Consider the following 27,335-nt stretch of genomic DNA (forward strand, 5'->3'; position numbering starts at 1 on the left):
AATCCCACCCCCATGGCACTGCAGGTAATAGAATCTTGCTGTTACTGGAGGCAAGAAAATGGGTGACGGAATGAAATGAATGAGATGAGAAATTAGGAAGAGTTAGAGTTCATTTTCTTTTAAAAAAGAATCTACTTTATGCATGCATGATGGCAGAGTAAAACCACCACTAGGAAAAAGAAAGCTAGCATGTGACCCCAGGCAAGTCACTGAAGCTCTCTGGACTTGTACTTCTGCATCTGCGAAGCCTTTCATGGTGTTTGCCTTTTCTACTTCATGAGTATGTTGTGAGATGGTGTATGGGAAGGGTTTTGCTAATGTTAACATATCTTACAAATGTATGAGATTGCTATTAGGACCTTATAAAGATAGACCTGCCTTCATTAATGACTTGGAGTATCTTTAAAGACCTCTGTATGCTTTTAAATTAGATCATTTATCCTCAACTTACAAGGCACTCTTGATTTCCTTTTCTGACTCCTCTCCCAGAGACTAAGAATTATTGGCACCAAAATGCACGTCAGGATTATTTTTTGAGATATAATTCACATAGCACAATATTCACCCTTTTTAAGGGTGCAATTCCATAGTTTTTAGTGTGTCCAAGAAGTCGTGCAAACATCACCACTATCTAATTCCAGAAGATTTTCATTTTCATCATCTCAAAAAGATAAACTGTACCCATGAGCACTTACTCCCAACTTCTCCTCCTCTCAGACCCTGGCAACCACTTAGATACTTTCTGTCTCTATGAATTTGTGAATTGTGGACATTTTATGTAGATTGAACAATACGATATGTGGCCTCTTGTATCTGGATCCTTTCGCTTAGCATAATGTTTTCAAGGTTAATCCGTTTTAGTATGTATCAGTACTTCTTTTATTTTTCTGGCAGAATAATATTCCATTGTGTGTATATACCACATTTTGTTTATTCATTCATGGGTTGATGTGAATTGGGGTTGTTTCCATTCTTTGCCTATTATGAATAATACTTCTTTGAACATTTGTGTGCAAATTTTCACATAGACATGTTTTCATTCTCTTGGGTATATACCTAGGAATGAAATTGCTGGTTTATATGATTACTCTATGTTTAACTTTTTGAGGGCCTGACAAAGTGTATTTTGTAGATACTGCGCTATTTTACATTCCCATCAACAGCATATGAGGGTTTGGACTTCACCACATCCTTGCCAACATGCTATTATCTATTACTTTATTATTATTATTATTAATTATTATTATTATTATTCCCTCCTAGTGGGTGTGAAATGGTATTTCGTTGTGGTTTTGATTATCATTTCACTAATGCCTAATGATGTTATTCATCTTCTCATGTGGTTGTTGGGCATTTGTGTATCTCCTATAAGTAAATGACTATTTATATCCTTTGCCTGTGTTTTAATTGGATTATTTCTTTTTTATGATTGACTTGTATGTGTTCTTTATGAATTCTGGATACAAGTCTCTAATCAGATGTATGATTTGCAAACATTTTCTCCCATTTTGTAAGTTGTCTTTTCCTTTTTTGATGGTATTCATTCAAGAACAAAATCTTTAATTATGATGAAGTCCAATTTATCCATTTTTTCCCTCTTATTGCTTATGTTTTGGTGTCATATCTAAAAATCCATTGCCTAATCCAAGGTCACAAAGATTTATACCTATGCTTTCTTCTAAGAATTTTGTGGTTTTAGCTGTTACATTTGGGTCTGTGATCTATTTTGAGTTGATTTTTGTATATATTGTAAGGTGGGAGTCCAACTTCATTTTTTTGCATGTAGATATCCTGCTGTCCCAGTCCCATTTGTTAAAAAGAATATTCTTTCTCCATAAAGTTGTCTTAGTATCCCTGTTAAAAAACTACTAATCATAAATATATGAGCTTATATCTGGACTCTCAGTTTTATTCTACTGAACTATGTGTCTATCCTTATGTAACTCTGGCACTATCTTGATTACCGTAGCTTTGTAGTAAGGTTTGAAATTAAGAAGTATGAGTCCTCCAAATTTGTCCCTCATTTTCAAGATAGTTTTGGCTACTCTAGAACACTTGCATTTCCATATGAATTTCTGGATCACCTTGTCAATTTTAGGAAAAGTGACAGCTGGGTTTTTGATAGAGATTACGTTGAATTTGTAGATCAATGTGGGGAGTATTGTCATGTTAACAATATTAAGCCTTCAAATTCATGAACTCAAGATGTCTTTCCATTTATTTAGTTGTTCTTTAATTTCTTTCAGTTATGTTTTGTAGTTTTCAATGTACAAGTCTTGCAGTTATTTTGTTAACTTTATTCCCCAATATTTTATTATTTTTGATGCTTTTGTAAATGGAGTTTTTTAAAAATTTCATTTTGGATTATTCCTTGCTAGTCTTTAGAAATGAAATTAATATTTGTATATTAATCTATTATACTGCATCCTTGTTGAATACATTTATTAACTCTAATAGTTATTTTGTGAAATTTTTAGAATTTTCTTCTTGCAAGATAATGTCATCTGTGAATAGAGGTAGTTTTACATCTTCCTTTCCAATCTGTATGCCTTTTATTTCTTTTTCTTGTCTAATTGCCCTGGCTAGAACATCCAGTACAGTGTTGAATAGAAGTGGTGAAAGCAGACATCCTTGTCTTGTTCCCGATCTTAGGGGGAAAGCTTTCAGTCTTCCATCATTTAGCATGGTGTAGCTGTGGGTTTTTCATAAATACCCATTTTCAGGTTGAGCAAGTTTCCTCCTAGTCCTGGTGTGATGAAGTATTTTTATCGTGAGAGGTGGTTGAATTTTGTCAAATGCTTTTTCTATGGTTATTCAGATCACCATGTGGTTTAGTCTTTATTCTGTTAAAATGTTATATATTACATTGATTTTTCTTTGTTGCACCAACCTTACGTTCCTGAGATAAATCTCAGTTGGTTATAGGATATAATCCTTTTTATATATTGGTAGGTTTTGTTTGCTAATGGTTTGTTCAGATTTACCTCTATATTCATAAGAGATAGTGGTCTGTAGTTTTCATTTCATACTGTCTTTGTGTTGTTTTGTTATCAGGGTAATAATACCTTCACAAAATGAATTGGAAAGATTCCCTCATCTTTTTCTTTTTTGGAAGTGTTTGTGAAGAATTGGTATTAGTTCTTCTTTAAACATTTGGTAGAATTCCCTAGTAAAGCGATATGTTCCTGGGCTTTTCTTTGTGGGAAATTATTACTATTATTACTAATTCAGTATCTTTACTTGTTATAGGTCTATTCAGATTTTCTATTTATTTTTGTGTCAGTTTTGGTAGTTTGTAACTTTCCAGTAATTTCTTCATTTCATCTGTGTTAGTCAATTTGTTGGCATACAATTGTTTGTAGTTGTGCCTTATAATCTTCTTTATTTCAATATGATTTTTGTCAGTAAAGAAGATTCAATAAATAGTCTTTATTTCAGTAATATTGTCTCTTCTTTCACACCTGGTTTTTATAATTTTGAGTCTTTTCTCTTTTTTTTTTCTTGGTCAAGCTATTAAAAGGTTTGTGAAGTTGTTAATCTTTGTAAATAACCAGGATTTGATTTTGTTCATTTTTGTTTTCTATTCTCCATTTCATTTATTTCTGTTCTAATCTTTATTATTTCTTTCCTTCTTTCTTTATTTTTAGTTTGCTCTCCTTTTTATAGTGTCTTAGGATAGAAGGTGAAGCTATTTATTTGAGATCTTTCTTCTTTTTTAATGTAGGCATTTATGGCAAAAATTTTCCTCTATGCGCTGCTTTCATTGAATTCCATAAGTTTTGGCAAATTGCCTTTACATTTCAGTTCATCTGAAGTTATTTCCTTATTTCCTTCGTGATTTTTAATTTGACCCATTGGTTACTTATGCTGTATTGTTTAGTTTTCACATACTTGTGAATTTCTCAAACTCTCTTCCATTATTGATTCCTAATTTCATTGTATTTTGATCACAGAACATTCTTTGCATACTTTCAATCTATTTAAATTTATTGAGACTTGTTTTATGGACTTAAATATGTTATTTCCTGAAGGATGTTTCATGTGCACTTGAGAGTATATATTGTGGTGTTTTGGGGTGGAGTGTTCTATAGATGTCTATTAGTTCTAATTTGTTTATAGTGTTGTTCATGACTTCGCTTTTCATACCTTCTGCTTACTTATTCTATCCTTTATTGAAAGTGGGGTATTTAAATCTCCAACTATTATTGTTGAATCATCTATTTGTCTATTCAATTCTGCCAGTTTTTACTTTATGTTTTTTTTGGCTCTGTTATTAAGTGCATATGTTTATAATTGTATGTCTTCCTAGCAGATTCAACTTGTTACCATTATAATATGTTTGTCTTTGTCTCTAGTCACAATTTTTGCCTTAGCGTCTATTTTGTCTGATATTAGTATAGCCACTCCAGCTTTCTTTTGGTTACTGTTTGCATAGAATATCTTTTTCCATCATTTTACTTTCAACTTATTTTTGTCTCTGAATCTAAAGTGTCTCTTATAGACAGCTATAGTTGTATCTTGGTTTTTCAATCCATTCTGCAAATGTGTCTTTTAGTAGCAGCGTTTAACCCAATTATTTAACGTAATTACTTATAAGGTAGAATTTACACCTGCAAAACCTCATGGTTTGTTGTTGTTTTTGTTGTTTGCCTGTTTGGTGACTTTTTTGAACTAATTCCAGATGCTTAGGAATATGTTGGAGCCTCCTATGACATCTCATTTCCCCACCTTTTTTTTCAACTTTTTGGTTAGCTCATTGTTTGCCACAATTGTTATCCACCAACTCAGCCAGCCTTGGTATTCAACATTTACCTCTGATTATTTTCTACAAACTCCCCCAGGGTAAAAACTGTTTACACTGGGCAAGCTCTGAGTCAGGTTAAATAAACACAGCCTTGAGAATGGAGTCTTTCAGGGAACCCCTAGATGGGTCAAATAATGACAATTCACTGAGAAAGGAGCTTGGAAATAATCCCAACTCCATTCTGCCTCCTCTAGTGGTTTTTTTTTGTTGTTGTTTGTTTGTTTTTTTTTGTGAGGGAGATCAGCCCTGAGCTAACATCCATGCTAATCCTCCTCTTTTTGCTGAGGAAGACCGGCTCTGAGCTAACATCTGTTGCCAATCCTCCTCCTTTTTTTCTTCCCCAAAACCCCCAGTAGATAGTTGTATGTCATAGTTGCACATCCTTCTAGTTGCTGTATGTGGGACGCCGCCTCAGCATGGCCGGAGAAGCGGTGCGTCCGTGCGCACCCGGATCCGAACCCGGGCCGCCAGTAGCGGAGCACGCACCTAACCACCAAGCCACTGTGCCGGCCCTCCTCTGGTGGTTTGCAGACTGTTGGTTTTCATGGAGCTGGGGAAGCAGTGGTGGGCAATAGGGCAAGTATAAATGTCGCAAAGCTTTGAATAAATGCTCCCCAGATTGCTACAAGCATTTAGTTAATTTCTAGAGTTCTGAAAATGTTTATTCTAACTTTTTTGGTCAGTTTTCTAATTTCTTTTATGGAGGGGAGAATTTTAGGAGTTCCTCACTTTACTATTTTCTCTGACATTACCCCAGTCTAAGATGTTTTGATTGAGCAATCCCCAACCTTTAAAAAAGTGAATATCTAAAGTGTCCAGGAAAAATGACCCTGAAACTTAGTTGACTTTTCAGGATCCTTCTGCTACTCCTAAGGTCACTCACCCCAATGTTGTTTTTCATTTGGCAAGCAAGAAGAAAGATATTATTTTTTGCATGTGATTCATATAAAAACGTAAACCACACCATGTTCCCCCTCTACTCAAAATCCTCCAGTGTCTCTCCATCTTACTCAGAATAAAAGTCTTTGACCCATAAGTTAATGATCTATAAGGTCACAAATGATCTGTACTGTTTTTCCCTCTCAGACCTCATCTTCTACCACTTTTCCCCCTGCTGTAGCTGCACTGGCTTCTTTTCCAATCCTCAAGCATGATAGGCATTCTCCCATATCAGGGACTTTACATCAACTGTTCTCTCTGCCTTGAATGCTTTTCCCTGAGATATCCCTGGGGCTCACTCCCTTACTTTCTTTACAGTTTTTCCCAAATGTCACCTCAATGAAGCCTGCCTTCACCACTCAATTTAAAATCACTCTCTCCGAGCACTCCACATCCCCTTTACCATTTTTGTCCATAGCATATGTTGCTTTCTAACATAATATTTAATATTCTAATTTATTAGGTTTATTATTTATTGTCTGCTTCCTTCCCTCCTGCACCTCCCCACACACTGAAGTGGATATTAGTCAAGATAAGTCTTTTAAATTATTTGTTCAATGATATATCCCAAGCACCTGGCATAGAGTAAGTATTTAATAGATATTTAAATAAATTAATTCTATCCAGATTTCTCTTAATATTTTATCTGTTTTATGGGGATAGACAGCAGTGTCTAGTATAGATTCTGGCACTTAGGTGTTTAGTAATTTTTCATGGAATTACATAATGAATATTATGTTCCATTTCCAACTCTTTATTTATCCAGTATTGTCGGGTAAATGAAATGTTCCACCTAAATGATCTTTTCTGGATAACTGATCTCCAGAAAATCTAGGTTTTAATATTTTTATTATCTCTTAATGGAATAGGTAAAATGGTTTGCATGCCTTCCAGAACAGAGCAGAGTGACTGTAATTTAACATTTTTTTGTTGATATTTGAAACACTATGGAAAAATAATAGGAATAAGAGTCAGAATACCTGGTTGTGTCAATGATATTATCTTTTACTTAGCTGTGTAAGCTTGGACAATTCTGTTAACCATTCTGAGCCTCAGTTTCATCGTTCGTAAAATGATAATAATAACTGCCCTGAAAAACTCATAGATTGTTGTGAGGTTCAAAGAAGATAATGCATAAGAACACTATCTGTAAATTGTAAAGCTACCTAGAAATGCAAGGTGGAGGTGATATAAATGTTTATGATTTGGGAAGACGCTGAATACATATGGACTGATTCCTACTGGTGGGTGTTTAGGGAGCAGAGAAGGGACACACTCAATGTGAGAATGGCTAAGCCTGAATAATCTCAGCATTGTCATTACTTGAAGGTAATTTTACATTCCTGATGTTCAAGAGTGGGCCTCTTTTAAAACTGGAATTTTTCAAGTCTCCTTGCCCTAGATTATTAAGAATTATTGATGTTTTATATGTTTTGGAGCCAAGGATGACTCTTATGTTTTCCAGGAAAATCTCTGGTGCCCTTATTGCTGAAAATATAGTCCAAAATACATAGACTGTCAGATACCTAGGAACGTTTGGGACAGTGAAAAAAGAACAGAGGAAGTTAGACCTGTTTGTCAGCTGACGTTCCTCAAGTTGGCCAGGGTGTTTTCTGTTTTATTTTGTTTTTCATTAAAGAAAGCCTAGCAACATGTACCTTTGAGTTCTCCTGACTTTCCAAACCACAAATTGAAAGGAGTAATTTATTCACTTTTCTTGGTTCCTACATTATAGAGGAGGTTTACGCTTAATGAGAAACTTTTCATTTTGTCAGTGACCATTATTTTTGTTCATAATTCAGCTGATTTCAACACTTTTGGTGAAAATTCCTTTGGAGAACTCAAGTATATGGCAGGAAAATACATTATGGCAAATGGATGTTATGGGTGGACCTTTCTTGATGGATGCAGTCTTCCTGCCTTCTTGTTCTCTGATGGTTCAAAGTTACTTTCTATTGCCCCACTAGCCTCCAGATGGTTTTTTCCTGGCCACACCTATTGGTAAGTTTCAGCAACTGGTCTTTCAGGTAGTAATCACTAAAACGCAGGCCAAAGCAGAGGTTGGGGGAAGAAACAGTCAAACCTGTTTGACTGCCGTAAGGTAGTTGTGAAAAGAAAAACCTTTGTTTTTTCTAGAAAGGAAAAGAAGAATGAATGGAGTCAGTGTGCTTGGTCAAGACTGATTGAATATTTTAGAGTTTTTGATGACCAACACATCATCAGTTTCACAGCTTGTTTCATCCGTCCATCTTGGTTCTTTGCAACCTCCATGCCTTTTCACATATATCATTCCCTCAGCCTGGAATACTCTACCTGTGCTTTTTTGTTCACTTACTAAAATTCTGTGTTTCCATCAAGATTACTCTTTCTGTGAAATGCAACTTCTCCTAACTCTTCTTTGGTCTTAGGAGTTTAAATTAACATTTGTAGGCTGTTAGCATTTCTCTTACTGTACAGATTATCATCCTATTATTTTGTCTTCTGACGACACGGTATAATAGCTGTCACCCTCTTTTGCCCAATTCTTTGTACATCTTCTAGGTCCTATTTTCAAAAACTCATTCATTTACTCCTCTTTGTTTCTCTTTCTCTTTTAATATTTAATGAATGCCTATGAGGGCCAGACATTGTCTTAGTTGTTTTGCACATGTTATTTCATTTAAATGTCCTGGCAGACCCATGAGTTATTATCTCTATTTTATAGTGAGCTAAACTGAGGTCCAGAGAAGTCAGCTAACTTGCTCCAAGTTCCAGCTAGTAAGAGTCAGAGCGGGAATTTGAATATAATCTGTGAAATTACAATGACCCATTTTTTTCCCTACTATCCTACACTGGTTCCCGTCTCTGTAGTTTCCACTGATTCCTCTGTGAGTGTCCCATCTCAATCTTTTGACACCTTTGTGGGGCTTTCCTAGATTCAGAAAGGAATTTTGGCGGCTTCTTGCTCTGGATCCATCACAGTGTGACTCCCTAAGGGGAAGTCACTCAAAACGGTCCTTGGGAGAGACTTGCAGAAGGTGGCTATGAAATAATTAGGATGCAGGTTCACATCTCCCCTGCTCCCATTAGGAATGTTTCTACCCTCATGGCGGTGACACCATAGGCAATGTTGAGCCCAGTGAGGCACTTGTGAGGGGGTGGTAATAGCTTCTCCAGCTTTTCTTGAAGTTGTCACACAGCTCAATAGGTCCTTAGTGGGGCCCAGGCTTGGATTTTTCTTTCTATATATCTTTTCTTTCTTTTTCTTTTCTTCTCATTTCTTTTTCTTTTCTCTTCTCCTCTTCCCTGCCTCCTCCCTTCTCCCTCCCCCTCCTCCTCTTTTTCTTCTTCTTCTCCCTCCCCCTCTTCTTCCTCTTCCTCCTCCTTCTTCTTTCTCTTTCTCTCTGTCTTTAATCTTGTCAAGAAGCATGTAAGTGTTTTGGTAAGTTCCATACTATAATCATTTTGATAAGTAGCTTTTGAATATTCAGGAAATCAAATCAGAACGACACCCAGAAGGAGAGTATCTTCCAGGTGTGTGTCTGAGCTGCAGATTAAATTTCGGTTTTCAAATTTGATCTCAGGTGACCTTTTTTTTAGAACTGTGTGGGAAGAAAAATCTGAATAATTTGATTAAAGCTCTTTATTGTGGAGAACTCAATAAATAAATAACATTACTTATTAAATTACATTGAATGGTGCACAATAAAGATTTCAGCAGTAACTTCAGCCTTGATCAGCACTTCCCGCATTCCATGTGATTCCAGGAGAATGCACACCATTCAAACAGCTCTTGTTTACCAAGTACCTAAAATTTGCCAGATGCTTCACATATGTTATTTTGAATTCACATGGCTCTGCAAAGGTGGTTGATATGATCCCCATTTTACAGAGTAGGAAACAGATTCAGAGAGGTCATGCTATTTGCCCAAGGTTATGCTGTTTGCCACAACTAGTAAGTGACATTGTTGGGATTCATAACCCAGTCCCTCTGACTCCTAAGTCCATGCTCCTGCCACCACACCATACTTCTTTGCCAATTAACAAGTAGCTAAGAACAGGTAATAGAAGCTTCACAGTCTATGCTTGAGAGTCTCTTAATCTCTGGGCTGAATATTAATTTATTGAGGGATTATTGAATACTCATCACACTCCCCCATCATTTTATATATGAAGAAATTGAGGCTCAAGGGAAAGCAATGACTTGCTCAAGGCCTCACAGTGAGCCATTGGAGTCAAGCCATGACCTACACCTCCTTATCCCATTCCAGACCTCTCCTATACTCTTTTGTATTATTACTGCTTCATGTGTATTTATTTTATCTCCCCCTAGATTGCAAGCTCCTAAAAGGCAGGAGCTATGATTTCTCTTTCTCCTCTACAGACTTCAGCATAGAGCTGGACCATTGTGGGCCGTTTTCAGTAGGCATTTGTTAACTGATCGTGTTTTTTTTTTTCTTTTTTTTCTTTGTCAATAACAGAGACACTTTCTGTGACCCTATTAGGAGAGCAGCTTCCCTTATTACACAGTATGGTGAATAGGCAACACACCTGTTATGAATGGTGACTCTATAAATTGGGAACTAGGATGTGCTGGAAACAGCCCTTTTTGGTTTCCTCTCTGAATTATTATGGAGTGTAACCCCCTCATTGTGTAGATGGGGATACTGAAGCCCAGAGAGGGGAAAGGATTTGTCTCAAGGTCACAGGGAACTTTATAACAGAGCTATGAATATTTTAAATGTATATTTAGAGTAGGCAATACATGCACATGGTACAAAATTTTAAAATCACAAAAGGTTAAAGAGTGAAAAATAATTCCAATCCCCCATCCTTCAGGCATGCAGTTCTCTTTCTCAGAGGCAACCACTATTTATTAGTTTCTTGTGTACCCTTGTATTCATAGGATATGCATTTATAAACATATACAGAAAATATATCAATTTTCCCCACAGAACTAGTGTTTCATATTCTTTTGCATCTTGTTTTTTTTTTCCACTTTACAACATATCTTATGGATTGTTCCACCTTAGTATATGTATAACTGCTTCATTTTTTTAATGGCTGCATCCTATGACTGTATCTATTAATAGACATTTATGTTGTTTCCAGTATTATGCTATTATAAACAATGTTGCAGTAAATGTTCTTGTTATATGTCATGTCACCCATGTGCAAACATGTGCTAGGTCAAAGCATATGCATATTTTAATTGTAAAGCTTTTGCCAGATTATCGTCACGAAGGTTGTAAGATTATCATTATGCAAAATTTGGATTTGATAAAATTTATGAATGAAATAGTTATGGTTCATTTTAAAAAAGGAGTATTGTCTTGACCTTACAGAACTGTTCAACACAGAGTTTCTTTAAGTAGTCAATCCCCACTATACATTTAAATGAGAATTCAGTTTAAAGAAATGTGATTTATATACTACTGTTCAGGAACACATCTATTGGGTAAAGCATGTGATGATGGCAATATGTTTCTAAAATGCAATTGAGTCTACACAAGCTGTTGTTCCCATTGTATTACCAAACCCCAGAGGTGTGCTCAGATGTAAGTGCATGATAAAAGAACAAGGGGGTCAGACCCAGCTAGAAGGAAATAAAGCTACCACAAGGGCAGAACCAGTGCTGTGCCAGTAAACTGGATTTCTGCCTGGCAGGGAGCAGGGGGCAACAGGGAGCCCTGATATTTCTAGTGTTTGCTGATTTCCACGATGTAGATACTCCTATCAGGACCAATTTCAAGCTACCAATGTGATAGCACTGAATGTGAAATTGGGAAGAGATGCTCAGAATTGGTTTTTACGAGTCACTACAAGCCAACTCCAGCACAACACTTAACAGAAACTAAGGAAAGACAGCTTGAGAACATAAAACTTAGGTATGACCAAATGTCAAATGACCTTGGCAGAAGTGAGCTGGCTGTTCCTTGTAGTGTTTTTTTTTTTTGTGTGTGTGTGTGTGTGAGGAAGATCGGCCCTGGGCTAACATCTGCCAATCCTCCTCTTTTTCCTGAGGAAGACTGGCCCTGGGCTAACATCCATGCCCATCTTCCTCTACTTTATATGGGACGCCGCCACAGCATGGCTTGACAAGCGATGCATCGGTCCGCTCCTGGGATCTGAACCGGCGAACCCATGCCGCTGCAGCAGAGCGCATGCACTTAACTGCTTGCGCCACCACGTCGGCCCCATCCTTGTAGAGTTTTCTTTGGTGAGATCAGAGCCTGTACTTCTCCTAGATGGTCTTTCCAAATCCCATCAGAGGAACAATATCTGTTTGGTGTTCTTCATACTAACCACCTGAGTGGCCTGAACCTCACTAGTCTGAAGAGGAGCAAAAAAAGAAAAGGGCTTTGTGAACTGTCAGATGCTATTCCAGTGTCAAACATTCATCCTGTTATTAATCCAGCATCAGCTGCAAAACTCCATAAGCAGTCATCTCACCTGCAAGGTCCAACATCAGCAGTTCTCTCTCCTAGCTGCATATGAGAAGCAATAAGGGAATGTTTAAAAAATCATAATGCCCACCCTTACCCCTAATCAACTGAATCAGAACTACTGGAAGTGAAAGTAGGCATCAATATTTTGTAAAAGCTCCCCAGGTGATTCTGACTTGCAACCAAGGTTGTGAATTACTGCCCTGTACAACCTGCTTCTGCCATCTAATCAACTTTTTCTACCATCTCCCCTCCCTCATCATATGCTAGCCACACTGGCCACCTTGCTATTCCAAGAACGCACCAAATTCATGCATAAATAGTGCCTGTAACATAGTAGGTGTACACTCAAAGATTATTCTTTAACTATCAGAACATAGTTATTAAACATCTCCTATAGTTGAGTTCAGTGATAGATTCAAATCCTTCATTGTACTAAGGTTTAAACCATGGCATTCATGGTTACTCATGGTTAATAACCATACCATGGTTAAAGTATGGCATTCAAGGCTATTCATGACCCAGCCACCACCTAACTTGTCAGCCTCACCTACTTCTACTTCCTGTCTTCTTGAAGCAGGAGGCCTATATAAACTACAGTAGCTAGGGAAGGTGGTCTAGAACTGAACACTGCAGGTTTGCTTTAGCAGGGAGGTGTATTCATATGTGTGTTGGAGGCAGGGAGCAGAGGATGGAATGTTTGTGACCAGAGCAGGAGACAGTGAAGAGAGTAGCATGGTCGGAAGAGGGTCACTGATAGAGGGAAACAGAAAACAAGATAGACTCAGTAACATTATACATAACTCTTCTAATGTATCGAATATTTTCCCTTTTACAGATCACTTTCACATGCCTTCTATATCATTTGTTTTGTATAACTCTATGAAGTAGACAATGCCATTACTTTTTTCCTCACTTTTTAGATGAGGAATCAATGCTCAGATTTGCTTGAGGCCATTTGGAACTGGGATTTGATATCAGCTATTCTGACTGCCAGTCCAGTACTCTTTACATTTCCATTTTATAGAGCTTGGGCCAGATTGTGGAAGGTACTGAAAGTCAAGAAGACGAGTCTGGGCTTGATTCCTGTCCCCTCGCACTAAAGCTAATCATAAATAAGACCAAAGAAACAAGAATGATCATGGCTGTATAACCACTCCCAAGAAGCCTCCCTGTAGAGCATTAGCTGAGGGACCTGACTGAGGACCCATCTGTGGTACTGGGTTAACTGCCACCTGTGTTTCTGGGTGGGTGGGACAGGTGGGGGAATGGTCGCATCCTTGGACCCACAGGGACTCTGCTCCCTTACAAGACCGTCTAACAGAAGACTTTCCTTTTGGCATGGCAAAGACTGTGTGCCTTGAGTTGTCTAGGTTGTCTAGCCTGTTCCACAGGCCCAAGAGGAGTATCTCGGAAGAAGAAATTTACTAGGAATCAGTGATGCTTGGGATTGCTTTTCAAAGAAGAGAGCCTTTGGCGATTAGGCCAGAGGTTCCAGGCCACCTCAGTCCCAGAGGAAGTTATGTCCATAGGGTATATGACCCCACACAGGCCTTGGGCTTGTTTGCAGTCTATGTAGGTCACTCAGGGAAGAGGCACTTAGATCCTCCTTCCTGTAGGATAGTGTTTTTGTTTTTCAGAGGAAGCCCTTAGAGTCAAGCGAGTTGAGACTGGAAAAAAAAAAAAAAAACATAGGAATGCAGACTGGCTTCAGTCCTCCTTTAGTCACACTCAAGTGGACTCTGAGACTCCCAGCAGAAATTATAATATGAATAGAAGACTTCTGAACCCACCTTCCTTAGGTTGCTATTGTTCTCTTAGTGCCTACCACATTCCCTTCTTGTTAATGGATCAGGGGAACCAAGGTCAAGAGAGAAGTAGAGATATACACCAGGCCACAGTGATTCACTGAGACAGCATGGCTGGTCCTTAGGTCTTCCACGTTCCTTCTCTGTTCTCTTTTACTATTCTGCACTGCATCTGTCTTTGAAGCATAGGGCCCATTTGAGAAGAGATATCACATTGACAAGGGCAAGCATCAACCTCACAGGTCATACAGACCTGGCTTCTGATTCCGCTTCTGCCACTTACTAGCTGGTGACTGTCAGTGTGTGAGTCTTATTATTTTCCTCAATTCTAAAATAGGAATAGTAGCTACCTGGAAGAGTTTTGACAAGAATTAAATGAGGTAACCTCTTTGAAAGCACCGTGAATAGTATCCAATCAAAGCACAGTGGGTTACTACCTCTCTCCATTGCTCTCCCCAGGGAGGTCAAATGTTACTCCTACTTGACACTTTGAAGAGGCAGTGGGTTTCTGTAGAACATACAGGGCAGACAAGTTAGGAGAGAGGCAAATAAAATATTTGCTCAGTTATAGTGGTTAGGTAGAAAGCATATGACAGCCTGGATTAAAACTGAGCTATATTCTTTGGTATCAGTAAGCACTCTGTATTTCAGGTTTCCTCATATATAAGTTGAGGGTGATGGTCTGTACCCTCCTTACTTTGAAGAAAGGCTCAGCAAGATAATTAATATAGAAATTATTTTTAAATAATAAAGCAAATGTGCAGAGGATACGTTGGGCAGGAGACCTGAGTTTTAGTCCTATCACTGTCATTGACTCATTGTTTAATCTTGGTCTGGTCCATTCGGCTTTCTGGATCTCAGTTTCCCCATCTGTAAAATGAGAGTAGTGGACTAGATGATCTCTGCAGAGGTCCTTGCCTCTTCTGACATTCAAGGAGTTTATTATTTAAATAAGAATAATAGCTAAGATCTGTATAATGCTTTATGCTTTATATGTTATTTTCACATCTATTATCTCATGTGAGAATAGCACTGAACTGCTGGACTAGGAATAAGAAGACCTGGATTCTTGTCCCTATTTTGACATTGACTCATGGTATGACCTTAAGCAAGTTTTCTTCCATTCTCTGAGTCTCAGTTTCTTAATCTGTAAAATAGGAGATATGAGGGTTGGACTAAAGCAGTAGGTCTACTAAACTTTTCCACAAAGCCTTGGGGAGTCCTATAGAGTTTCTCTAAGGTGCACCACAGTGCTAAGGCTGCAGAAAAGAGGTGAAAACGAGAGGTCTAGCAGGAGGATTTATAAGTTGCCTATGCCTGCTTCAGGCAGATTAGGTTTAATTTTATCCGTTTTATATATATGGGGCCTCCATGTAATATTTCATTTGTAAAAAAAGGTTCATTGCAAAAGAAAAATAAAACTTGAATAGATGTGTCCTAACTCCTTAGGTATTAAAAGTGGGATTCAATAAAATATGTTGTTTGGTAACTTCATTTTTATTGTTGTTTTAACGAAAGAGTATATTGTGAACATCCTTCCAAGTTAAAATAAAAGGACATTGACTACAAAGCATTCCCTTGCGTGAATATGAAATAATTTATTTAATCGTTCCTCTAATGTTGGGCATTTAAATTTTCCCAATATTTCCTGTTTAAATAATGCTACATTGAACTTTTTTTGCTTAACTGATTATGATTCCAAGAAGTGAGAATTACTGGTTAAAGGTTATGCGTATTTTAAATTTTTTTAAGATATATTGCAAAATTGCTCTCTAAAAAATTTACACTCCCACAGTAATACCTTCACCAGTATTTAGTATTTAATCTTTACCAATCTGACTTGTGAAAATAATGTCTTATTTAATTTGTATTTCTATTGAAATTGAATAATTTTCGTACGTCTATTGATCATTTGTGTTTCTTCTTATAATTGCCTGTTCATGTCTGTTGCCCATTTTTTATTGTACTGTTCATCTTTATATATCAAGGAAATTGACCACTGGTTTTACATACTTGATGCCAATATGTCTTTCTTAGATTGTGGTTGTCTTTAAATTTTATTATGTTTATTTCGCATAAGAAAGTTTAAATGTTTTCTAGTCAAGTCTATCAAAATGTTCATTCATGTTTTCTTCATTGTCATGCTTTAGAAAGCCCTTTTCTGCCTTCAAAAATTTAAAAATTTTCACTTACATTTTCTAACAATACTTCAATGATTTCCTTTTATTTTTGTTTTTTCACTGACATCTTTAATCCATCTGGAATGTATTTTGTTTTCAACTAGTAATTTAACTTTATTCTCTTTTCCAAATGATTAACCAGTTGTTCTGACGCTATTTAGTGAATAAGTCATCCTTTCTTCACTGATTTAAAATGATACGTTACATATACAGAGTCTGCTTTTGGCTTTTCTGGTCTCTTCCACTGATGGATCTATACTGGAGTCAATACCAAACTGTTGTACTTATTATGGGGTTATAATACTTTAAGTGTCTGGTAGGAAAAGTCTCATTATTCTTCTGTTTTGAAAATGTCTTGGCAATATCACACATTTTATTCCTTCACATAAACTTTGGGATTATTTTGTCAAGATTTTGTTTGGGTTGTTTTAAATTTATAGATTTCATTGGGGAGAAAACTGACATCCTTGCAATATTGCAACTTCCCATACAGGAATATTGTACATCTTTCCATGTAATTCAGGTCTTCTCTTACATACCGCAGTAAAGTTTTTAGCTTTGTTCATATAGGTCCTGCATTAACACTCTGTTTATAAAGTATGAGAAGTCCTACATTCTTCAGTATTCTCTATAGGTTCATAATGAAGATTATGACTTGACCATCTCTTAATTTGCATGGTGTGATGCCACAGATTGTGGGTAACTCCCCTGCCTTGCCTCCTCTGCTCCAAATAGTATTTTTCAGAATGAACGTATTGAAAGAAGCCTAATCAGACGTTGACCTCAACTCATACTGCATGGCAGCACCAATGGGGCTGACAGAAAACAATAGAAATGTGGAGTCTGTGGAGAAAATATCTGAAGGCTGTCTCATGACCTCTGTTCCTGCTGAAGCTTTGAATCATACTTAAGGTTTATGATGAAAGGATAGGACCATGAAGAAAGATGCAGAACACCATTAGGCAGTCAAGAATTTCAGAGCCAGCTGGCATGCAGAAGACCTCATAGGTTGTTGATGTAATTTTACTGTTGGAGGTCAACAGTGTCAAAGAGCTGGGAGTAATGTTTGTAGAATCTGAGGAGGAGGAGATGGATAGGAGTTTGTGTTCTCTGTGTTAATTATTCAGTCACCTAGGCTACAGCATGGGAACAGAAGACTTTCTAGGACTACCTTGGAGCAGGCCCAGATCTCACTTACACACTTCTTTTGTCAACTGAATATTGAGAAGGCATCCACAGGGCCATACACTTATTAGACAATGGACGAAGATAGCTAACACCCTCAGACTACAGCTCTGTCTTAAGACTAGACCCACCCATACCACATCTCCACTGGATGCAATTACCAGATTTTCAGTGGCTCTACCACCAAATTCCTGTGGCTTGTGGCATGTTATTTCAATACTTTCTGTCCATTTTCATAACTGAGGTGTCAGGCATCGCATTGGGACATTTTATTAGAAGGCTTTTAAGGTACTTTATAGCCCAAAGATTATGTGTTTTTTGTTTTTTTTTTTTTTTTGGTGAGGAAGATTGACCCTGAGGTAACAACTGTTGCCAATCCTCCTGTTGTTACTTGAGGAAGACTGTCCCTGAGCTAACATCGGTGCCAGTCTTCCTCTATTTTGTATGTTTATATGTGGGATGCTGCCACAGCATGGCTTGATGAGCAGTGTGTAGGTCCACCCCCGGGATCCAAACCCATGAGCCCTGGACCACCAAAACATAATGCACGAACTTAACCACTACACCACTGGACTGGCCCATGTATTTCTAATTAGACCCAATGGGTCAGAGCTACAAGGAGAGAGATACTGAGTTTCCTGGAAGGAAGAAACTTTATAACAGAGTCCAAAAGTAGAATGGGCTGCAATTCAAGAAAGAGTTAGGGACCACTTTGCAGGGATGCTACAGAGCGGATTCAAGCCTTGTTTGGAGAAGTGGGTGTAGTATGACCAAATAGTGTTTAAAATTCTTTCCACTCTGTGAGATTCATAGCCTTATGGACTGTGATTTGGAGGAAATCAATGGTGTAGTGCCAGGTAGGTCAATTTCATCTTAATGAGCATCATTTTCTTCAGCTATATAATGGGGTGTATAATAATCTGTTATACTTACTTTGTACAAGATTGTTATCAATCTTTGTAAGCAAATCACATGGGAGGGATTTTTTTATTTTATACTTTTATATTTTATGTTTTAATTTATTGTTATTTCATGTTATATATTATGTTATATATCTAATATTTATAAATGAATATGTACAATGTATATTCTATATTATTTTTTTTTAGTTCATTGTTATTATTAAGAACTCTGATAACTTCAGCCATATTACAGAAGTAGAATAAATATGAGAGAAGTAATAGTAACCCAGTGATTGTGCATTGGCTCTGCCATCATTTAGAGAAGTTGATAATTCAGGTGGGAAAAGTAGATTGGAGACAACCTTTACAGGTTGTTTTTTCTATCCCCAGTCTCTATTCCTAATCCAAACTGTACAGATGAGTCACAGTCCTACTTTTAGGAGATTCCTTCCATATCCGTCTTTGGAAACCTCAACCACTTCTGTCACTATCAAGTGTAATTTAAAACTTTCAAGTCATTATTCTGCTTCAAAAAAAAACAAATGTGTCATATGTACATATTTGTATGTGTTAGTATGTTATATGCTTTATGTGATCACACATACACATACATATACAAATATAATTCAGAAACCCTGGATGTGTGTGTACCCACTCACACACCTGTGCATTCACATATACATGGATACACACGTGTATAAGCATATTGTTTATGCATATGTTGCTTATGGCTTGCAATAACAATGCCTCTCTAACACTATATTAAGTGCCTTGATTTTTTTTTGTGAGGAAGATCAGCCCTGAGCTAACATCCGATGCCAATCCTCCTCTTTTTTTTTTTTTTTTTGCTGAGTGAAGATTGGCCCTGGGCTAATGTCCGTGCCTATCTTCCTCTACTTTATGTGGGACGCCACCACAGCATGGCTTGACAGGCGGTGCGTCGGTGCACACCTGGGATCCAAACCTGTGACCCCTGAGCCGCCGAAGTGGAACACGGGCACTTAACCGCTGTGCCACTGGGCCAGCCCCCTTAAGTGCCTTGATTTTTTTGAAGGGCTTTAGAAAACAAAGAGAAGAAGCCACATGACTCCAGATATAAGAGACAATGTTACAGTAGGTTACTATCCTAAAAGGAGAGAGTAGAGGGAAAAGAGATTCTTATTTTGGTTAATTTCTTGCTTACTGGTAATACTTTTGCCCTTTATATGAAAGACTCTGCAAATATATTATGGATGAAATCCCGATATTCTTCAAGACTCCTAGAGCTGGAAAATATTTTAATAATTTTCTAATTCAGCCTATTTCATATTATCAGTGGGAACCAGGGAGGAAAAAGGACTTGTCCAAGGTCACATAGTGAATTAGTGATAAGACAGAACAAGGATTCAAATCTTGTGACTTCTATCCTAGTGCTCTCTCTGTTCTCTGAGACTTGAAGATTTTTGTTCAGCATAGATTTTCCTCTGTAACCTCAACACCTAGTAAAGTGCCTGGCCCGTAATAGATGCTCAGTAAATGTTGAATTAATATGCAATAGCATTGGTTGTACTGTGCTTTGCACTTATTCCTGGGTAAACTCTAAAGGATATCTGTGTTTTCAGCCAAGAGACACTCTGGAACAAGGTATGAACTATAGTTAAGGAAATGATCCGAGTTCCCAATTGAAAAAAACACTTTCATAATTTTTCCACTGTAACCGCCCTCATTCACAGGATGATTTGCTTTCAGAAGTGGAATCTAGAACTCCTCTGGGAGCCCTGTTCCGTTGGCTGTGCAACCATTCCTCGGCAAACTGGGGTTGAGGAGCTAGCATTTTCCTGTGGAAGAAGAGATTCCTCAAAGAAGTCAAGTACTCCTAACTTGACCTTATTTCACTAATCAATGTGATGAACTCGTTTTCGGATTGCAGCAGCACTGATACTGTGGGGGTGCCCCAGTTTTAGAACACCCATGGCACTGGAGATGAACCCACTGGAATTGGATACAGGGCCTGTCTTCTAGAAGTTGACAGCCAAAAGCTGAATGGCACTCATAGCACTATCCTTTCTGTGCACATTTTATGGTCCTCAGTTTGCAGCAAAAAAAAGCTGTTAGCAAATTATGTATTCTATTTATACAAATAAAATCCTGTGATATGGTAAAAAGAGTACTGGACTAGAGGCCTTAGTTTTCTCATCTGTTATGTGAAAGTGATGATAGTACCTACCTCAAAGCACAGCTGAGGCAATTCATTTAAATAGCACATGTAAACCCCGTAACGCAGGCTTGATTCATAGTAGATGCCTATTAAATGGTAGTTTTCTTCCTTCGGCGGCCTCCAATTCAGTGTTCTTCAGGCAAGTCACCTCCCCAGAACTCATTCTTGGAATGAAAGGGTTGTACTATGACAATGTTTAACAGTTCTTTCAAGCCCAGCATTTTGGAGTCCTTTGACAAAGGGAAGGGAAGAAGGGAGGGAAGGATGGAGGAAAAAAGGAAAGAAAAGAGGAAGGGGAGAAGGGAGGATATGAGGAAGGGAGGAAAAGAAAAGTTTTGCTGACCTGGTTACTACTGAATCTCCTACATCAATATAACCTACTATAATAGATGTGTTTTTCTATGCCTGATCTATACATTTTAGGCTGAGTGAAGGGAGAGGAAAGCCAAGCTGTAGCTAAATTTATGTGATTTTTGTTTTCTGCTGTCAAATAGTATCAAAATAGTTTTTTTTTTTTATTTTCTGCTCTTCATTTGTTTTCCTTTTCCCTAATACAGACATTCCTCTTCTGCCAAAAGAAGCCTCCCTAAAATCTCAGTCTATCCCATAAACTATAGCATAGCAGTAAATGAGGGAAAAAATACCAGGAACTTGAAGAAAGAAAGGGGTGGAGTGAGGGATGCACAAGCTCAGGCTGAGGCAGGGCTGCGAGCATGAGAAGTTCTGATGTTTCAGAGCAGCAGGGTATGTATCTCTATTTCTGCTGGTGACTCTGTATGCCTGTGAATCTCTCTGTTCTCTATACACAATGAATACTTGTGTATTCATTCAGCCTATGTTTATTGAGGGACTGCTGTGTGCCAGGCCTGTGCTAGGAGCAAAGGGGCAAAGTATTTAGTAAAATATGTGTTTTTTAGTGGACCTACATGTCTTTCTTTGAGCAGCTGTGACTGAGAGGATCTTTGGGTCTGAGCATGTGTGTGTGTATGTTTGTGTGTATATGTTTCTGCGTATCTGTGAAAACTCCAAGTGTGCATGACAGCGATTGTTTTTCTTTCGCTAGCTTCAGAGGACTTCCTTTTACTTGCTGTGATTCACTTCACAAAGAGTGGGCTTTATCTCTGTTTGATTTCTATAACCTGCAGGACTTGGGGTATGATCACTAGCAATTTAAAAACAATTAGAAATCTCATGGAGTTCTCTTTTCTAGAAGTTTTACCTATATTAGTATTATGAAAAATAATCATCTTATTAGCTCTGGTATGATCCTATTCATGATTACAGGATTCAGAAGGAGGAAACATTGCCTGAGCCCAAGTCTCTGCTGTGCCATGCTAAAGGAGTGACAATTTGCACCATTGATCATTTTCTCATGGGCATTCTTGGCTTTTAGTAAAGGTAAAGCATCTTATTAAAAAAAAAAAAAAAACAGCGAGTAGTCCATTTAATAAAGGAGGTATCAGCAGGACCTGAATTGTTCATCCCTATGAAAAACACCTGTGAAAACCAAACACTATACTATCGAATTAAACCAGCCTGGTTTAGTAGGTAGAATCTGTGTGATCAAATTGTTTGAGGCTATTCTCTGTCCACTTCTCTCATCTGGCTCTTCATGCTCTTTCTGACTAGAAATACTCAAGGAGAGAGACTCTTCTGAAAACACATTAACAGGGCTGTCTACTCTTATATTTGTTCTCCCAGGGAAACAGAAGTACCTGTGTGCCAGCAGAAATGATTGCACCATCGATAAATTCCGAAGGAAAAATTGTCCATCTTGTCGCCTCCGGAAATGTTATGAAGCAGGGATGACTCTGGGAGGTATGATACTTTTCTTCCTCTTACTCCTTCTCCCTCTACTTCCCTCATTTTCTCATTCTTTCTTTAAACCAGATTTCCTTCTTTGATGCTTCCAAGGAGGCCAGCCATGCTCTAGATACAGGCTGACCCCTTCATATCCAATGTGGCCATCAGCCAGCTGGTGACTTTCTTTATCCTTAACCAAGCCACACCCCTCTCTGGGGCTTAGCATAGGAATAGGAGGTGTGAAGCAGAGATGAGGACCCATCTGAGGGTGAGTGAGTGTGGACTTGACTATAAAGGGTTCCCCAGGGGACGTAATGGTACTGGCCTTATGTTGTTAAATGGTGGCTAAGATGAGAGAACTAAGGAATCCAGAACAGTCATAGGTGCAGGATGACCCACACATAGGCTGGTACTGAACACAGAGGAATATCCCTCAGTTAACTGTTGCCTATGTTGTAGTGCTGGCCACCTGGAATGAGATGCTACTTGTCTTTGGAGCCTATGACTAGGCTGCCAAGCAGAGCCAATTTCCTATCCCACATCTCCCAGGGATGAGCAGGCCTTTTAATCATTTCCTTTTCTTTCCAAATCTATTGATCATTTCCAAAAGCATTTTTTTTCGGTAGCACAGTAGCTTGACAGAAGGAAGATACAACTGTTTCAAGGGCAACCCGCATCGTACGGCTCTCTGTCCTCTAGTCTGTGTCTACCATGAGTGTTTTCACCATTCCAGAAAGGCTTGGCTGACACTTATATTTTCCTCCTCCAAATTCCTCATTTCTTCATGTTTACATCTGTTCAGTGCCAGGGTCCTCCCTGCTGCCTGCTGCTTCCAAAAAGATGCACCTTTCATGAGAAAAGCTAGCTCATTAGTCTACTTTGATTTGGAGATGGAACTTGAAGAAAGACAAGCCTATTTCTAAATGCCTGAAACTGTAGCCTCATACCTGATTACTCATTATCACCATGGAAAACCCAAATGCCTAGAATCCTGCCCTCTTCCCTCCCCCTCTCAAGGCTAATTTAGAACACTTGTCCATCTCTGGCTTTCTGCGAAGTGCTCAATACCTTGTCTGCCTATGTGCATATTTATAGAAGCCAACTTGTTTTCTAACTGTGTGTGAGTCTTCATACGGATAACTGTATCCTGCCCTCCTCAAAGGCCAGTACTAGTCTTTAAATAGACCAAAGTACTACAAATGAATTGACCCAGGCTCAATTTGAGACAGTTTCAACAGAAGCATCTCAAGTAGTGTCTAATACACCTAGACATCGCGGGCAGATGCTCTGTGAGTGGTTTTCCAGGCAGCCACATCAAATGAGACTCAAATATCTGAGAAAAACAAACCTTGTTCTTGTTTGCTTGGCTTACTCCAGACAAATCCTACAATTGTGGTCTACAGTGGGGAGGAAGAAGCAGGACTGGAGTAGGAGAATGCAGAAGGAAAGCCAGGAAAGGTGACAAAGAGACTGACAAAAGGAAATTTTCTCCATATGAATGCTGTGACCCCATGTTGAGGGTTCTGATATACTCAACACTCAATTATTTAGCCCTCTGGGAATTATATGTAAGAGAGGGGGGCTCCCAAGTAGGGAACCCCTTGGTTTTCCATCTGCTGACATGAATTGCAAGCCTGCTTTGACACAGGTAAAGTTTAATGGTAACAAAAGTCCTCATAACATTTGGGTCTAAATATTAAAATTAGTTTTATCTCTCAGCCAACATCCTCCGTTATAAAGCAGTCTGTGACATGATTACAGTGAACCCCTTTTGAAAAGGAGTCTGTGTATAACAGATAATTTCACTACTCCATATAACAGTCAGGCATAAATCTGTAAATTAATTTCTTGGAGAGAGTAGTACAGTTTTCAAATTGATTTATTGGATAGAGTGCTCAAATTTGAATGGGCTTGGTCAAAACAATGAAAAGAAGCTGAAAAGTGCTGTGGCTGGCTTTCCTTTCAGTTCCGTTTCTATGATATTTATCGAATGTCTGCTATGTACAAGGCACCAGGATCAGCAATAGAGCTTCAGGCTGGCAAACTTCAAGAAATGTCTACGAGATACAAGGATTCTTGATGTTGTGTAAATGATGTTGCCTTTGGAGTCAGGCAGACCTGGGTTAAAGGCCCAGCTCTATTATTTACTTTGCCCCTCCCCACAAGCCTCAATTTCTTCATCAGTAATTTAGAGATACCACTCTCATAGATCTGTAATGGTGATCAGATGACATGATGAATATGGACATCCTTCATAAATGACAAAGTGCCAGACAAATGTGAGGGCTTATTATGACAATGTGGTCACTGGTAAGCCTGTTCACAGAACTTCCCAGTTGGCTTTTACCCTGAGTTACTTGGCATGCCCTATAATATGTAACAGCTGCAACAGACAGAGCATCACCAGAAATCACTCTGGTGATTCTGTACCAAAAGTACCATCAAGATCCTGTTTGGAAGCTGATTGTAATAATTAAGGGAATTATATATTATGTTCAAGTAACATGTCAATAAAAACCCAAATATTTACCCTCCTAGACACCATTGTTTGAAAAACAAACCTTTCCGTTTTGCTAAATTTATCTCCACATTCCCTGCTTCCCTGCTGCAAACCCTTCCCAAGTTTACTGTTAACTTGCAAATTCAGCATATACCACATCTTTATTCAAACAATGGAAAAAAGAAAGAAAGAAAGCATCAATTTAGAGTGGCCCTTCTGAGTACTTTAGCAATAGACTTCCCTTTTCATAAAATTTTGGTTTAGTATAGACATTTTGATCACCTTGAAGGAGAATTCATATAATTTTGTTTTATTCTTCATCACTCAACTCAAAATTGTGTAATATATTCTAAAATGACAACTATGAATGTGGCCTTGGGCAAGTCCCTTTGCCCCTCTGAAGCTCAGTTTTCCCGTCATAAAATTGGGATAGTGGGCTTCACTAAAGACCTTTCTGGCACTACCATTTTGTGGTTTTATGTCTAAAGTCACAGAGAAAGGATTGTTAAATCTATCAGCCCTTTTTTGGATTGTCTATCCACTGTTCCCAGAAGTATAAATAGTCTAGACTTGAGTTCTTTGACTTGCATAGTAATTCTAGCTACCTCAAGTCACACCTAAATAAGATATATCATGTGTCTAAAGGTAGACTGGATAGATAGATTACTGAGGGAGTGGAGGGCAGAAAGGCTGTCTTTGTATCTTAAAGAAGATGGTACTCTGCAGCTGGTGGCTGCTTGGTCTTGAGGCCTCAAGATCTCTAATCTGGCTTTCTCTATAGTGTTAGAACTACTGTTTGGTGATGGGATCTCTTCAACACAGATATACTTAAAACACATAACCTTTTCCTTCCTGCTTCTAGGCCTTTCTACCCGTTAATTGTTTCTTTTCTTAGCTGCTCTTGGTGTTTCTGAAAGGATTATGGAGGTGGTTGGATTCTCAGGGTGGTTCCCTTAAAGACTGCTTTCAACTGCTCATTCATGATAAGGATAGGCCTTTCTTTGTACATGGTTCATTTTTGGCTGCTTTTGAAAAACCATATATTGCTAAGTGCTTCAAGAATCTAAACCCTTTGCCTACTTTTCATTTGAGAAAATACTTATAAATACAACTGTCCAGAGAAGGACCTTTCCTCTGGTGAATTAGCTGCAGCTTTTTCACAGCCCATAATTAGAATAAATGCACAGCCATCTCTTATTTTTCTCTGCACTTCCCAAGGATATACTCCCTGTTTCTAAGATGGAATGAGAAAGAAATAATTGCCCTTATCTGCCATCTCCTCCCCTGACCCTTCTCTCCTTCTCACTTTTCCTCTTATTCCTCACCAAACATTATTTCTTTTGTGTTTTAAAAACTTTTGAGTTCTTGGCTTTGAATAAATGGCATTGGCCCATGCTTATACCCTCCTCTCCTGGATCATGGAAGATGGTAGGCCTTTCAGGAATTTCAGGTAGCAGGCAAACCCCAGAAGAGGAGAATTAAACACCAAGCCCTGGAGCGCATGAGAATCTGGGGTGTGCCATATTTTCTTCACAGGTTACTCTAGCATATTTGAGAAGTCTCTTTTCTATTAGGAAACCTAACTCCACATCTGAGACTCAAAACTCCATATCTGAGACTAACAGATCTGCAGGTTTTAACAAACTTCATGATTCTATAAGTGGGAGGATGGCTAAGGGAGCCCCCAGCCGTGGTCTGATGTCGTCATGGACACTGTGAGCATCCTTGTGGTTTCCAGTGTTGAACACAGTCTTGATGCCTGCTCTTTCATCATTCTCCATGCTCCAGAGCAGCCCAGCATTGCTACTTCTGGATCACATGTCCTGGATGCAAGAGAGTGATTCCAGTGCTGAAATGCCATTCATGGCATGGTTCTTCAGGAGACAAGTTTCACAGCATTTATTCATTCATCTATCCATCCACCCTTCCAACCAGCCAACTAGCTAGTCCTTCCATCTTTCCATCTATTCCATCACCTATTTATTCATTTAGCAAATATTTATTGAGTGCCAACTATGTGCCAGACACTATGGTAGGCATTTGGGGGGATCAGAGATGAATAAGGTATAACTCCTGCCCTCAAAAACTTAAACAAGAGGAGACAGACAGTGATAATGAATCACCTTAACCTTAAAGGATAAATAGGAAATGAGTGGAAAAAGCTGAGTAAGATAGAAGGGGAAGGGCATTCAAGGCAAAGGGCACAGTTTGAATAAAGGCACAGAGACGTTAAAAAAATGCATTGAGGGTTTGAGAGATAGCAAGTAGTTTAATATGGCCAGATCTCGGGAAATGGAGAGGGCAAGCTGAAACCACATTGAAAATGAACTTGGTTATTATGCTAAAAGTTTTGGACTTTAGGTGGTTGAAGATCTATGGCATGGGATAGACTTGTTCACATATCATTTTGTTTATTTGCATCTTTGGTTTTTTTAAAAGGGAATTAGTGGCAGCATGAATGTTGTATAGGCGAGGGCTTAAATTTTAGAAAAAGAGGTAGTAGGCCAAGTAGAGAAAGAGAGAGAGAGAGAAATTTCCAACATGAAATTTTACTAAACACCTAGGCTTAAAGCCTTAGTTCCTGGGTTTAGT

General features: G+C 38.3%; 1 protein-coding gene across 3 annotated transcripts in view; it reads left to right on the forward strand.

The window, feature by feature from the left end:
* The window catches only part of AR (androgen receptor), a 159,280-nt gene that overhangs the window by 104,873 nt on the left and 27,072 nt on the right, over positions 1–27,335 (forward strand). Inside the window, exons 3-4 of one of the 3 annotated variants that reach the window (XM_058536056.1) lie at positions 22,142–22,258; positions 25,639–25,788. In XM_058536056.1, coding sequence (XP_058392039.1) covers positions 22,142–22,258; positions 25,639–25,700 — 179 coding nt within the window. In that variant the 3' untranslated portion in view covers positions 25,701–25,788. Of the gene's footprint in view, positions 1–22,141; positions 22,259–23,620; positions 23,981–25,638; positions 25,789–27,335 lie in introns of those variants that run through there. The other 2 variants (XM_058536055.1, XM_058536054.1) reach the window with 2 other exon arrangements.

The sequence above is a fragment of the Diceros bicornis genome, chromosome X (genome assembly GCF_020826845.1).
Source record: "Diceros bicornis minor isolate mBicDic1 chromosome X, mDicBic1.mat.cur, whole genome shotgun sequence".
In the NCBI taxonomy this organism is placed as follows: domain Eukaryota; kingdom Metazoa; phylum Chordata; class Mammalia; order Perissodactyla; family Rhinocerotidae; genus Diceros; species Diceros bicornis.